Genomic DNA, 16,448 nt, shown 5'->3' with positions numbered 1-16,448 from the left:
ATGGACAAGGGGCTCATATCTAAAATATATTTAGAACTCAAAAAATTAAATCTCCCACATCAAATCCTCAAAGAAACAACTTCCCAATTAATAAGTGCTAAAGACTTAATGAGAGACTTCTCTGAAGAGGAAATAAGAATGGTCAATAGACACATGAAGAAATGCTCAACTTCTCTAGCCATAAAAGAAATGCAAATCAAGACAACCTTATGATTCCACCTCACCCCAGTTAGAATGGCTATAATCAAGAAATCTAATAACAACAGATGCTGGAGGGGATGTGGCCAAAAAGGAACCCTACTGCATTGTTGGTGGGAATGTAAACTTGTCCAACCACTTTGGAAAGTAGTATGGAGTTCCTCAAAAGACTCCACATAGAGCTCCCCTATGACCCAGCAATCCCACTTTTGGGCATTTACCCAAATGATCACAAACAAGGGTTTGTTTTTTTAAGGCTAGCCTCTGACCTCTTGAGCCATGGCTCTACTTTGGCTTTTTTAATAGCTAATAGGAGATAAGAACCTCATCTTCCCAGGCTGATTTCGAGTCACCATCCTCAGCTCTTAGACTCCTGAATAGTTAGAATTACAGGTACAAGCCACAGGCACCTGCCTGATTCCCATTTCTTCCTCTGTGAAATACTATAAAATATTGTCTAAACAGGGAAAAGGGGATAAAAAAACATAGCGTCAAGTAGAATATCCCAAAGTACCAGATTCACATAAAATGTTTACTATATGCAAATTTCCTTCATTCTACATGCATTAGTTTTGTAAAATGACTACAGAGTTATATGCTTCATAATTCACCAAATAGTATGAGTTGGGAAGAAAACTGGAAAGGGAGAGGACAGTTACTGGATCCTACAAGTACATTCTCAAGTGCCTGGGAAGCACACTAACATCCAGCACTAGGGCAGAATTTCAGGAATTCCTGGAATTGTTACATTGTAAAACATACCTAAATCTTCCTGTTGCATGATAAAAATCACAGTTTTATTAATAAAATCATCTGAATCCAAACTAGAATTTAGGTTGACTCTGAGATCATAATACTTCGCTAGATAAAACTATCCTGTGGTTGATTCTGTAGATTAATCCTATTTTGTGTTTTCAATCATCTTTTTCTCTATCCTAAAGATATTCTTGCAGTGGCTCTGATTCTTTTAGTAAGCAGAGTTTACTGTATGACTTACCTTAGATTACCTAATCTTACTGAACCACTGCTTAAGCGTCTCCAAGAACAATATAAAAACACTTCAAATAAATTTATACAGTACTTATTCCTATAAATGGTATACCCACTGCTTTAATATCCTTACTCAACTGCAGAACATCCTAGAACTTCAGGGAATGCGGAGTCATAGTACAAAATCTATCTTTCCTCTTTCCCTCATGAAGAAATAGTTTTGACTTGGGTAACTTAACCTCTGATTCAGAGAAGATACTTGATTATTCTATTTTTCATTATTTTGAATATATATATATTAATCACAGAAAGAGTTTCATATATGAGTATAACACATTTAGAATACATTTCTGTACAATATGCTTATTCAATATATTCCTAATTCCTTCATTCCTGTGCTTGGTAGGGTTCAATTCTTTCTCTCCTCTTCATTAGAGGATTGATTATTCTACATTTGTTTTGTTTTTGTTTCTGTTTTTGTCAGTTGTGGGGCTTGAACTCTGGGCCTGGGCACTGCCCTGCGCTCTTCAGCTCAAGGCAAGCGCTCTACCACTTGAGCCACAGTGCCACTTCCAAGAGCATTGATTATTCTAAACAATGAATTCCACAAACTACTTCTTGAAAGAACAATGTAATAAATATTCTAGGATTGTGGGCCACATAGCTACTGTAACCACTCAATCTTACTAGGAAGGAGGATGCAAACAAACAGAGAAAATTGTGATCTTGTAAAGCTTTGTTTATAAAAACAAGATGCCTTTTTAAAACTAATTTTCCAATCTATGTTTTAGACAAATCTTTCTAATTCAATTCTGATTAGCAATGTTTAAGTCTGCAACTGAGTTTATAACATACCCCAGGAATGGGTACATGATGTTCTGCATACTGAAGCATTGTAGCAGACTTGAGTTATGTATTTGGCAAGGATTAGTATCCAAAATATATAAGCAAAAACAAGCAACCCAATGAAAATGGAAAATACACCTAGGTGGCCATCACTCAAAGGAAGCCATACAAATGACCAAAAGGTATATGAAAAAAATGCTGAACATCACTAATGATTAGAAAAATGCAACCAAAACCACACTGAGATATCACCTTTCCCTAATAAGAATGGCTGCTCTAACAAAAACCTAGTAAGCTCTGGGAGCATGTGATTTTTATCACCTGATGAATGGACTATTATTCAGTCATAAAATGAATGGAATCCTGTCATTTATGACAGCCAGGATGAAACTGAAAATCATTATGTTAAGTGAAATAAGCCAGGCCAAGAGAGACAGGTACCACAGGGTTTCACTCATATTTGCATTCAGAAAGTTAAATTCATGGAACTGGAAAGTAGTTGGTGGTTACCAGAGGCCAGATAATATAGGGGTTAGCAACAATGAGGAAATTTTGGTCTTTTACCACACATTAACAATTTAAAAGGAGCAAGAATTTCTGGTGTGGTGTTCTACTCTTGGGCAAATATAGATACAATCAAGTAATGTGCATTCCAAGGATCTTGTAAAAAACTTTGTTGTGGTATTGAGGTTTGGACTTAGGGCCTCATAATAACAAAGTAAGGACTCGATTACTTATATCATGCTGTCAGTCCTTTTGCTTTCATTTATTCTTAGAATTTCATGCTTTTCTCTAATCCATCTCATGAGCAGCTGTGATTATAGACACAAATCGCTATGTCCAGCACTGGATGAAAGGATTTTGATTATATTTCTTCATTACATAGATGCATCTATATGATAAAGTGCAATGTAGACCACAAGGAAGTCATACTACATTTAGTGTTTCTCTGACCATTTTGACCATAAACTCTTTTGCTCATTAACTGCCTCCCAAGTTCTTCTATGGGCTTTGTGGGAACAGCACTCTACATGGAATAACATGTCAGGATTTCCTTCCTAGTTGTTTTAGTCTCTTAGCATTCCACTTGAATCCTGGTGATGACTACAATGCTCATTCTGCCAGACTGATAAGAGTTCTTCTTCACTACGTTTATTTACATCATCTTCATAATGCAATTGTAATCCCTATTTTAGGAAACTGGACAATATTATAATAATTGCTGATTTTGATTGTGCGAAAGCCTAAGGGTTAATAGTACATTTAAATTACTTTATTACACTGTGATGTTTATATCATTAAAACATGTACATCTGGAAGCAAACTAATATTAAATTAAAGAGATTCTCTATCAGAAACCATCTCAGATGGTTGTAATAAGTTTCACCCTTGTACCATGTTTGTCAGAGAGCCTCACAAACAATATTCTTATTTCACATTTCTTAGATAATGGAGTTTTTCAGGTATTATGTGAATTACCTTATTTCACTCTGACAATGCTTTTATAAAATAAGAACTGAGACTCAAGCCCAAAGCTTCCATGTTCGCAGTGTCAAGTCAGAATATGACACCAGCCTTAAGACTAATTGACTCAGGAGAATAATGGAATACATAGAGATACTAAAGGACTACTATATTATTGCAATTAATTCCCTATCACAACTTTGAGACAGCATAAAAATTATTAATGAAAAGTTAGATGATGACAAGAGAAAATGTGGTTTAAATTATATAATGACACACAGGTATGGAATAGCCAGGAGCATTTCCACTTCTACCTACAATGAATGGTTAGGGTGTTTTTTTTTTTTTTTCTGACTGACAAATTTTTTTTTGTCGGTCATGGGGCTTGAACTCTGGGCCTGTGAGCTGTTTCTGAGCTCTTCAGTTCAAGGCGAGTGCTCTACCACTTGAGCTACAGTGCCACTTCCGGTTTTCTGGTGGTTTATTGGAGGTAAGAGTCTCACAGACTTTCCTGCCCGGGCTAGCTTTGAACCACAATCCTCAGATCTCAGCGTCCTGAGTAGCTAGAATTACAGGCGTGAGTCACCAGCGCCTGGCTTTAGATTGACAAATTTTAATTGTCTAGAAATATATATATATAAATCCCCCACAAAAAGGCGCCACTCTTTCACTTCCCATCTTTTTTTCAATACCTGTTGTCACAAGACTGATTGGAATAAAAATATTGTCTAGAAATATATATATATATATGCATATATATATATATATATATATATATATATATATAAGATCCCCCAAGTGGCTATTCTCTCCTTTCCCCATCTTCTTCTTCAACAGCTCTGATATAAAGGACACTGTTAGATCTTATTAAAATTTCACCCAGCTGTCCAGACAATGCCCCATCTATGTATTCTGCTGTATTTGCCAGCTGCATATTCATATAGCCATCTACAGATACCAAGTAGCCTTTGTATTCCATCCCCCACTTAAGTTTCACCATCACTGGCTTTCCTGTTAGTCCATTGAGGAAAGGTTTGGGATTGAGAGGTAAACTCATCGCGAATACGGGCGGATACCACAGGCTCCCCGCCGATCCCCACGCCATGGCCTGTCCCTCCTGGCTGGAGCCGCAGCTGTGAGCTCGAACTTGCGAGCCAAGAGAGAAATAGCCGCCAAAGCACCTTGTCACCTTTCACCTTTCTGAATGGTTAGGTTTTGCAGGGAAAATATTCTTGATATTTTAGAATAAAAGTGATTTTATAGAATCTGAAATTGGGGTGTGGCTCACTGGTGGAGGTCTTATCTAATGCATACAAGGCACTGAGTTCAATCTAACATCACAGAAGAGATATCTGAATGTATTTTACAGACAATGAAACTAGGGTCCAAAAGCTTTTATCTTTTCTAGTGTGAGGAACATGAAAAAAAACAATAGAAGAAGAATATCCAAAGCAGGGAATATGTACATGGCATATGTGTTCGTGTGTGTGTATGTGCATGTCTGACTGTAACTCATGTACTTACTAGCACATTGTGAAAAAGTGTTAAACAGGAAACAAATAGTAAAATGAATGGGCTTCAGACTATACAGACTTTAATTTGTGGCACTCTCTCTGGCCTGTACTGATAATACTCCACAATAGCTTTCCAATTGAGTCAATTCCAATCCATTATTTTCCATAGCTTTCTTCATTTGTCCTCTTTATAACCATTTATCAGGCACCAATAAGTCAATCCTACCTGGATTCTGTTTTCATCTTTCTGTACTAACCGAAATGCATTGGATTATATTATTGATTGTTGCTGTATGTGTTTTTTTAAAGAGCCTTGCATTGCTAGGTAATATATATCCACTAAGGAAAATCTTTCCTTCCAAACCATATTTTATTTTCCTATCTTCTCATTTCACCTCAATAAATGTCCATGGACCTCTACTATATGCCAAATAATGGGTAAAAATTGAAATAAGGCATGGTTTTCTATATTAATAAGGGTCACAGGTACTTAGGCAACTTTCCAAAGGCAATATAAAAGGGCTAATGGCTCCTACAAGATGGAATAGGGAAAATGGTATGAACATTCAACTGAATATAGGAAGTTAGTAAAGCTAGGAGAAAGCAGGACTGTCTTATGTATGTATACTTGAAAAAGTTGGGGCCTATATTTTCTTTTTTCTTTTTTTTGGGGGGGGGGGTGGGAGGTCCAGTCGTGGGGACTGAACTCTGGGCCTGGGCACTGTCCCTCAGCTCTTCAGCTCAAGGCTAGCACTCTACCACTTGAGCCACAGTGCCACTTTCGGCTTTTTTTCTGCTTATGTGGTGCTGAGGAATTGAACCCTGGGCCTCATGCATGCAAGTCAAGCGCTCACCACTGAGCCACCTTCCCAGTCCCCCTATATTTTCTTATATGTGTAGAGTTCTAGTTTGCAGTTGGTCAGAAAAGACACTTGCACAAGATTTTGAAGTTAGAAATTCAACAGTGGCCATGGCCTTTTACAATAAGTATTAAGTAATTGTAGAAAGAGGTTACAATTCCATAAGTCAGGTTATAGGTATAATGAGTAGAATGCTTCTTGGATAATGCTATGTAGCTTAAGCTACTCTCAAATTATGGAGTTTAATTTTTACATAGTGTACATTGACTATAATGAATGCATTTGTTCACCCATTCTCCTTCCATTCATGTACTCCTTTCACCCTCCCCTGTCAAAACATTCTTCCGCTTCCTGGGTCTTCACCTTTGAAAGATGTTTGAAGGTAGTTTTCGTGATAGATAGATGCAGACATAATCTTGCTCTCATCTAGTTTATATCCAACTTATCTTCCTGAATAATGGCTGTTCAGAACTCCAGGCTCACTATAGCATGCTTGGGACCAGAAGCTATACTAGCCATACAAGCAATGAAGCTAATGTCTCTCAAAGTAATTTTTTGAGTCAAATGAGGACTTAGTAGACAGAAAATGCTATGCATTGCTAATTTCAAAACTAAAATTTTATCTCCATGAAGTAATTTTAATTTTAGATTTTGGAGCTTATAGACATTTTGTATGAAATGGAAAACATGCCATGATATGGTTCCAATATGAAATATTCCACACAGAATCATGTGATGGGGAATTGGATGTTGACTAAAGATATTTGGGGAAGTGATTAGATCTGGAGAACTGACTTATTCAATGGACCAATCGCTTGATGGATTGATGATATGATGGCATTATTAGGAGGGGATTAAAAGGTATGGTATCAAGTTAGAAGTAGGAGGTTACTTGGAGTATATGTTGCCATGGCTGCTTCTTGTCCTCTAAGAATCTCTGTCAGTCATGTACTCTTTCAGCCATAATGCTCTTCCTCACCATGGAGCCCTGAAACCTCTGGAATCATGAGATACAATAAATCTTTCACCCTTAAGTTATTTGTGTCAGACATTCTGTCATCGTGAGAAGAAAACTAACAAATGACATAAAGACCATGGTCTCCCTCAAATAGAGAAGGGTTTTCTAAGCATTGGCTTGCCTAGAAGTGTCTGGCAGTTAATACCAAAACTCTTCTAGAATAGTCATAGACAGTGCTCTAAGGTTTCTCTGTAATTTTTGTGTGTGTGGGCAGAAGACATTTTTGGATCTTCATGAAATTCCAAGAGAACTATGAGAAGCAATCCTGTAGAGTGTATAGCAGTCAGAAAACACAGGTATAGCTAGAGAACTGGAAATAAGATCAATAGAGTCTGATGCTCAAAAAGGATAGCTTTCTGTACTTACTATGAATACTTCCTATTTAGCTAGTGCATGGCCTATGCATCTTAAATATATTGATCTTCGAATCTTAAGAGATGAGTGGCATTGTTATTTCTATTGTATAGATAAAGAAACTGAAACTCAAAGAGATTAATTAATGTGCCCTGGCTTATTGAGCTAGTAAATAGTAGAGACAAGATTCATACCAAAAATAACAAAATGCTGAAACAAGGACACAGGATGACCCATTGCAACAAAGACCCACAGGACAATATATTGGAAATGAACTTTACAACTTCAGCGGCAAGGTGTAGGAGTGTGGGAGATGGGGGAAGGATGGGATAGTGGGACAAAAACAAGGAAGGGAAGGGGTAACAATGATCGGCAAGTTATATACTCATTGCTTTACTCATGTAACTGTAACCCCTCTGTACAACACCTTAACAATAAAAAATATGTATTAAAAAAAGATTCATACCCAAATCGTTTCACTGTGCCCTCCTGGGCATGCTCTGTAGTGTCTCACACATAGTTACAGACAAAGACTTCAAAACTTCTACAGTTGATATGTCAGCCCTAAAGCATAGACATGCCACCCACATGGAATCACATGACATTTAGAACACATGAGACAAAAACATGCCAACAAACTAGGTATTAGTGGCTCATATCTGCAGTGCTAGCTACTCAGGAGATTGAGATACATCCAGAGGACTGAAGCTTAAAGCCAGTATAGGCAGAAAAGTTTTCAAAAATCGATTTCTAGACTAGAGGTATAGCTCAAGTTGTAGAGTGTCAACTAAGCAAGTAAGAGAAGGAAGTATGAGGCTTTGAGTTCTGGTGAAACACACAATCATCATGATAAAAGACATTTAACAGTGATCCAGATCAGGGTTAAAATACATAAAGATATGGGAGGGCAAAGGAAAAAAATTAAAAAGAACAGAAAAGGAGGAGAGGAAGAGAAAGTAGGAAAAGAAAGAGGAGAAGCAGGAAGAGGAGGAGGAGGAGGGAAGATGAAGAGAAGAAGATAAAGTAGAAAGAAGCAGGAAGGAAGGAAGGAAGGAAGGAAGGAAGGAAGGAAGGAAGGAAGGAAGGAAGGGAGACAGGGAAGGAAGGAAGGACATGGGAGGGAAGGAAAAAAGAAAAGAAAGGAGGAGGAGGAGACAATCATATCTCATATTTCATATACCCTTTCTTTACAAGCTAGTGTTCCATCCTAGCTGCTTTGAATGCTGTCTCCTTCGGATAACCTCCCACTCCACCCCTACAAAACAGGGAAGCTGGAAGCCCTGTGCTTGTCTCCCTCCTCCAGTTTTACATATGAGAGCCCTAAGGTGATTTCACAGATTTCTATTGAGAACAGACTAAAGTGAATTTCCAGCTTAGACATAGGTCTGTATTCTCTTTTACCATTGCCCTGTCTTGTACTCTTTTCTTCCTTCAGAATCTAAGGAAGCAAACATAAAACCAGCCATCTTAAGTGTAACTAGTATTATAATCCATGTATTTGTTGCAAACTGTCCTTTACTTTTGTTTGTTGATAATTATCTGCTCTCACCAATCACTCATAAAGTCAACTGCTGCTTATTTAGATCTAAAAGAAACTGTGCTGTAGGTACTGGGTAAAGTCTTAAATATTTCATCTCATTTAATTGTCTGAACACCGCAATCTCATCTGCACTACCAGAAGAACCAATTCTCCTTTGGAATTACTGGACATAGCTCAGTGTCAGTGTTAGAGGGCTATGAAAATATAGTCAGGGATTTGTTCCTTTCTCTTTCTGCTGTATGCAGTATTTGTGATACCTTTAATGAAAGTAAAAGATATTTCAAGTGTATTTCTACAGAAACATTGCAATTGTTTGTTTGTACTCTGTGTTGTTGTAGAATGTTGTAGGAAACATTCTGTGTAAGACATCACCAACTGATCAGTTCCTTTCCTGCTCCTCTTTGGTGTTACCAATGCAGGATGTGAAGAATCCTGTTACTAAAGTCATAAAGTGATGCTCAAATCAAAGGCAAATATTTAAGGCAATACTTTGGAAAAATAAGTACTATATGTATGCTTAGGAGCTATAAAATTCTTTCCATTATAATTTTAAAAATAAAGAAAACACAGTTAAAAACAGGGCAAGAGATGTTGCTGAAGTATAGAGCAGCAGGTGTGTAAGCAAATTAAGTGAGCAGAATAAGAGTAAAGCCCTGAATTCAAGCCCCCATATCAGCAAATAAATCAAATCAATAAATAAACGAATGTCTTTTTCTAGCGTTCTAGTATACAAATAATATTCACCATAGTATAAATTTCACCCACTTTCTTTTCACTGATACATATAATAATTAAACATGAATGAGATAATGTGAACTGTTTCGATACATCAGTGTATTTAATCAGGTTGAATATAGCTGTCCTCTCAAATGTTTATCAATTGCTTTAGGATGAACACATCAAAATCTTTTCTTTGAGGTTTTTGAAAGATATGTTATCATTATCAATTATCTTCCTGATGTTCAATAGGATAACAGAACTTTGTACTCTTATCCAACAATAATTTAATACCTATTAATCAATGGGTTTATTTTTAATTTGGCTAGCTTTGAAATACCAAATGTTATAATAGCACATAGTATTAAAAAGATGCCTTCTTGAAGATTTTCTCTAATTTGTTGAAGTTAGATCTAATTTATGTATGTATATAAAAACTTATGTGGCCATATGCATTTATGCACAAACAAATGACAGCATATGGCATATGAAGGGATGGATTACAGTGGTGCAACTCCTTTAAACAGTGACTACAAAGTTTAACAAAATCATTAATAACAGAAAGCTGAACAATGGCTTGTCAGAGAGGAGGATAGGGACACGATAAAAAGAGGAAGGGTGGGTGAATGTGGCCATAATATTGGATGTACATCTGCAAGAAAGGAGCTTGACAACTTGAGGGGATGTGTGGGCTTGGGAGAAATGGGGGAAACAGTAGAAGGGGTGAGATTGATCAATATTCATTGAAACTCCTTTGTAGACAGTGTTTCCATTTAAAGACAATTTAAAATTTTTACAAAAGAATTCTACACGAAGTCTAGTGGGACAAAGATAACTCAAGCAAGGATGTAACACTGTAAATGGAGACGGAGTTGAATTCTGAATCTGGGTCTAGGCAGACGAAGAGAGGGTTTGAACACCACAGCCTTGGAATAATTATGTGCCATTGCTCTCAGTATGATGTTTTGTGTGAGACAAAAAGCACAGTCTGCGTATTTATGCATTGTGTTCAGACCAAATGAAAACTTTTAAAGTTAACAATGCCATTGTTAAATCCTGTATTTTATGTGATTCAATTTTTATACAATTCATAGCATCATGCTGTTTTTTGCCATGTTATGCAAAATACTAAAAATGCTTTTGTAACCATATTTTATGTACAAGTGATGCCACTTGTTCCAAACATTAATCCAGATCTAAGACTCAGAGGTAAAAAGTAAACTGAACACATTAAAAATCATTTATGTTTATTTTCTTTCACCTGAGAGTCCAAACGTGATTGAAATTTGTTGTTGGTCTGTTTGTCAAAGCATGTCATGGTATTCTGATTGCCTCCAGAGCAAGCTGTGATACGTCTGGATTCCAGAACGACAGACTGTGATCCATTCTAAACAAGTCATGCCTACCATCTGCTGCCAGCTCCACTAAGAAGTGGTGAGAAATAGCCTGGCTAGCATAGGTAAGCCAAGCAGTTTGGTGGAAGCCTCATGGAAACACTGTTTACAAATCCTAACCATATGTACTAACATTGCTTATCTTGATCTAGAAGCTTGTATTGTGGACACACATAGACACACAAAGACACACACACACACACACTTTGAAGTACCTCTCAATAAAAAACATAAATCAATCCATCCCAGTGAACATGAGGTAAAGGTGAGGGAGGGAAGCAAATGGAGAGAGGAGGGCAGGGGCTGGAGAATGCAGGCATAAAATTCAATGCATGTCATACAAAACTAAAAAAAAAAATGAGGGAAGGAGTAGAGTTGGGATGATGGGAAAGAATGACAAAAGGGCCTACACAGATCAATATGTATTGTATTCCTAAGCTGATTTGTTGAATGGGAACTACCTTGTACTTAAAGATAATAAAAATAGGAAAAGAAATGTCAGCTTGACCCACCCACATTATACAAAATGTGTATATATTTTAAAATATACTTTCATGGAAACCCACAGTGAAAAGCAGAAAATTTACAAGTCTATATTTCAAGAACTTCCCGTAAAATAAATTGACATATGTAAAGAGAATCATATTCCCAGGGCAGCATTAAGAGCTTCATGCTTTCCTAATGCATACCATACACCCGAACTTCCAACTCCAGGGTAAGGAGATCTTTTTGAATGTTTACATAAATAAAATAGCATGAAATACCATTTGTATTTTCCTTAGCATGTTGTGAATTGTACCCATAACACTTATGTAGCTATGATTTCCTCATTTTTATAGCAACTATTAAACCACCATACTCTAAGTTTTCTCCTGGTGCTGGACAGGTGATTTGTTTCCACCTTTGATTGTTATGAGCCAGTGAATATTGCAAATGGTGGCATATGAATTTTAGGGTCTATATGTATCCACTGCGTTGGGAATATCAAATAACAGGGATCCAGATTTATAGACCAGGCTTTGTAATATGGTACTATGGTGCTGAGGCACTAAATTATTTATCAGACTGGTTGTATCAATTTGTATTCCCACCAACAGTGTGTGAGAATGCCAATAACTCCCTATCCTCATTGGCTTCTATGCTTATTGGATTTTCCCCATAGTTGTTACTCTTTATAGAGCAATTTCAGGTTCACTGCTCAACTAAGTGTGAAGCAGAGAGTTCTCACATTCCCTTTCTTCCTACACATGCCAAGCCTCATCCACCTTCAAACCCAATGCCGGGGGCGGGTAATGTGTTACAACAACATTGGTACACCGTCATCATGTAAATCTGGAATATATTGGTATTCAATGTCACTGCTGTTTTACAGATGTACCACTATTTATGTACTTATTTACCTACTGAAGGACATCTTGGTTGCTTCCAAGTTTAGGCAATAAATGAATAAAGCTATTATAAACATCTGTGTTCATGGATTTCTGTGGATGTTGTTTTCAACTCATTTAAGTGACTACCGAAGGTTGCTGAATTAAATAGCAAGGATATATATTATTTTAGCCAGGGAAAGTTGGGGAGGGAGCAGTGACTCATGCCTATAATTCCTGCTACTCAGAATTATCTGGGCAGACAAGTATGGGAGAGTATTATCTCTAAACAGCAAAATCCAGAAATGGGGCTGTGGTTAAACTGATAGAACAAAACTGATTGAACAAAAACCAAACCACACCAAACCAAAAACATATAAGAGAGGAACGCTCTGAGTTAAAGCTCCAGTACTGGCTCACACACACACACACACACACACACACACACACACACACAAAAGAATATATTTTCTGAGACTGTCAAACTATTTTTAAAGTGTTTATATGATTTCGCATCCAACGTAATGTTGAATGGTGATGACAAGGACTTTTGTCTTATCCCTGTCAAGTCAATGAAAGTAATAATTTGACTTAAGGAATTCCCCTCCAAATCCCGGTACTTTTCTCTAATATCTTAGTATGGAAGGATATGTAATATTTGTATGGATCTCTGGGAATACTTAAAGTGCCATGAAGCTCTAGATGCAGGGTGAATAAAGGAGTGTTGGTCCCATACCACTCACATTTGTGCCTATGATAGCACAGTAAATGCATTCTGGAGAGAGGGAGACTTCATCTAATGGGTAACTTTGACATAATCAAGGCTTGTACCTACCCCCCCCCCCCCCACCTTCCACCTCAAATCCTCCTTTCCTCTATAGGTGTTAGAGCAGCCATCCTGGTCCAAAAGCTCTCTCCAGCTTCAGTAGATGGCAAGTAAATGAAAGTTTCCTATCTTATCTTCCCTCCTCATCCACACTATTTTTCCTGTGCCAAACCTGACTCCTATTCACTTTCGGAATCAGGTTAAATCCTCCCTCCATATACAGAATTCAGTTTATTTCTCTATCATACAGATATGATGCATGTTGGAGGATACTGTTATCTTCTTAATGACCAAATCTGCACAGCAAATTCCTCCCCAACTGTGCATTTCATCTCCCTCCCTGCTGTATGGTCACCTTCTTTTATGCTCTTATCTCCTTTCATCCCCAAATACAGGATTAGCTCCTGGCTTTTCTAGTTTCTTCCCACTTATTGAATGTTCTGTGCTTGGCTTCCAGTTTGGACTTCCTAAAGAAGTATCATGCTGCACAAGAGATAGCATTATTCAAGTCTTTCTTACATCTTTCATCTCTACAATGGCCATTGAAGAGATTTCCCCTCCTCTTATATACTTGCCAGATCCATTTCTTGTCTTTTCCTCTCAAGTGGTTGGCTAATCTCTACTGTAATCATTTCATGTTATTGGTTTCTACTCATTTTCTGGCACTTTGCATGCATAATTTATGTTTAGCATGTGGTGCAGAATATTTTGTTAGTGTGTGAAGGGTTAGTGATTCCAGAATTGTAGAGGATTTTAATCCATGTTTCAGTCCTGAGACTATGGAGACAGTAGGATGGGTCTGGAATTAAGCCTCATTTTTACCTGATTTGGAATGCTACACTTTGTCCATCACGCTGTTTAAAAATGTTTTTTTCCTTTCATACAATTGTTTCTATCATATTTATGAGATGATTTCTATGTTGCTTTGTATGTCCCTCCCCCACAGTATAACCCATACTTTCACTGTATTTGATATTGGTATAATTTGTGGAGGGGAAAGGAAAAAAACAAATCGTTTAACTAAGGATACAGGTGGACCCATTGCAACAATGAGATGTACAAGTCGTTATATCGAAAAACGAACTTAACCACTTTGGTGGGGAGTGGGGGGAGGATCAGTAGGGGGGAGGGGAGGAGTATGGGAAGGGATGGGAAGGGGAAACAATGAGGAGGCAACAATGCTTGATAAGAAATGTACTCGTTATCTTGCCCATGTAATTGTAACTCCTTTGTACGGTATTCTCACAATAAAAAAAAAGTAAAATAAAAAAAATGTTGCTCTTGTTTTTCTGATGCCTAGCACTTACTCAAATATTATTTAATTTGAATTAAATGAACTCAGCCTCTAGCATGTGAGAATTCTAGTCATGTTGCTTGGGAAACAGCAGAGGGCAGTGTGAGTACTTCCCAGTACTACATGAAGTAGATAAGAATATGCTATAAAACTGAAAAGTAAACAGAAAGTGTTCCATGATTGCTGGAAGCATTCATCCCAAAGCAATGGGGATCATGTCCTGGGACATGTTCATCGAGGAAATGCCTGGTTTTAGAAAAGCTATTCTCACTGTCGACAATAAAGCTGTAGGAAATTACATTTCCTACTCTGTTCGTTCAGCAGTTCTTTATTTCATGTAGTACCACATATGGGTAAGCAAATCCTAGCAGTTAAAACCAGCTGTGTGCCACTTATATCTGCAAAAGCAATGTGTTCACCAGGTGAGCTTCTTGCTCAATCCACCTATTTAATCTATCCTGCAGAGAGAAAAATGTGACTTTGGCTCAAGGATGAAATTGTTACCCAACTTCATTATACCATTCTCATTAAGTATGTTATTTCTACTTTATTGCAATGGAAAAATATCTGAGCTAAGTGCCTGATCCTAACTGGCTTCTCTAATTTGCAAAGCAATTATTGAATCTTTGTTTTTGCCTCAGTGAGAAATTTATATTGACTAGGACTTTAAATTCTGGCAATCGGGTTGAGGGGAGGGGAAGGCCACATTAAAGTTAAGCATTTCTGGTTTTGCTTTCTTCTTTGAAAGGATAATGGCTTTGTATTACTAATAAATCACATTGTTTCCTAGTCCTACATCAATCATCAAAGCAGTAAATATCTTAAACTGAGCATAATATTTCTCATTTGACTTGATAGAAACTGTAGGTGCTTATAAATAATTTCTTGTGTATTTATGCGGATAGTTAACCACATGCCAGGGCATGACACATCAGGTATAAGGAATATATTTGGAAAGTAATGTCTCCTCTCTCTCTCTCTCTCTCTCTCTCTCTCTCTCTCTCTCTTTCTATCTTTCTCTCCCAGTCTCTGGCTTGCTCGCTCACTCACTCGCTTGCTCTCTCTCTCAATCTCTTGCACACATACGCTCTCTCTCTCTCTCATTACACACAGTTACACACATATTTATGTGAATGTGTTTACTGAAGTCACAGGTTTTTATTACATTGGTTTACAAACAATGAAAAAGTTCTTAAAAAGATGAGCAAAGGCAGTCATAATATTTAACATACATATTGGAAATCAAAGTGGATAATTTGAGGAATGGGCCGGATCTTAAGAGAGTTGGGGGAATGATGGAAGTCAAGATGGATTGTACTCAGAAATTGATATTCAGTTGAAATCCCTTTGTACAACTACTTAAAGATAAGTAATAAAAATAAAGTAAAATAAAACAAAAGAGAGAGGAAGGAAGGGAGGAAGGAAGGAAGGAAGGGAGGAAGGGAGGGAGGGAGGGAGGGAGGGAGGAAGGGAGGGAGGAAGGGAGGGAGGGAGGGAGGGAGGAAAGGAGGGAGGGAGGGAGGGAGGGAGGGAGGGAGGAAGGAAGAGAGGAAGGGTGGGAGGAAGGAAGGAAGGAAGGGAGGGAGGAAGGAAGAGAGGAAGGGAGAGGGGAAGGGAGGGAGAATAAAAGAAAGAAGAAAGAGAAAGAAAGAAGGAAGAGTCAGACTCTAGGGAAGGAAATCTGAGCTTTTCTTCCTGAGCTTTGTGCAGCATGGTGGACTGTGCCCTCATCTGCTCTGCTGTCTCTTCTAAATCTTCACTAAGGATATATTGAGAATTCAGTTTTCTTCTGAGGATTTTTTTAAAGTTCAATGTAATTTAATCTGGAGTAAGACCATCCTCTTCTTAGTTTACAAACTCATTAGAGAGAATAATCAATGATGATTCAGATGTTCAAACTAGGTTAATTATTATGAAACCCAGAGAAGTGCTGCTTTTTAGTAAGCTGTAGTTGACTCATAAAATAACAATACTTCTGGAAAATCAACACAATCACATCTGGATAGTGTAATAATATCTATACATGCCCAATGTAGTAGTAATTATTATTTTAAATGTTAATAAGG

The 16,448-nt window shown here is 37.5% G+C and overlaps 1 protein-coding gene across 1 annotated transcript; it reads right to left on the bottom strand.

The window, feature by feature from the left end:
* Positions 1 to 4,300: 4,300 nt before the first annotated feature.
* Positions 4,301 to 4,636, bottom strand: LOC122116073 (small nuclear ribonucleoprotein F-like). Its single transcript, XM_042689696.1, has one exon. It carries the CDS (start codon positions 4,601 to 4,603, stop codon positions 4,301 to 4,303), a length of 303 nt encoding a protein of 100 aa, XP_042545630.1. The 5' UTR covers positions 4,604 to 4,636.
* Positions 4,637 to 16,448: the final 11,812 nt, after the last annotated feature.

The sequence above is a fragment of the Dipodomys spectabilis genome, unplaced genomic scaffold (genome assembly GCF_019054845.1).
Source record: "Dipodomys spectabilis isolate Male_0828 unplaced genomic scaffold, ASM1905484v1 ptg000003l, whole genome shotgun sequence".
Taxonomy (NCBI): Eukaryota; Metazoa; Chordata; class Mammalia; order Rodentia; family Heteromyidae; genus Dipodomys; species Dipodomys spectabilis.
This window is presented reverse-complemented; position numbering and strand designations above follow the sequence as displayed.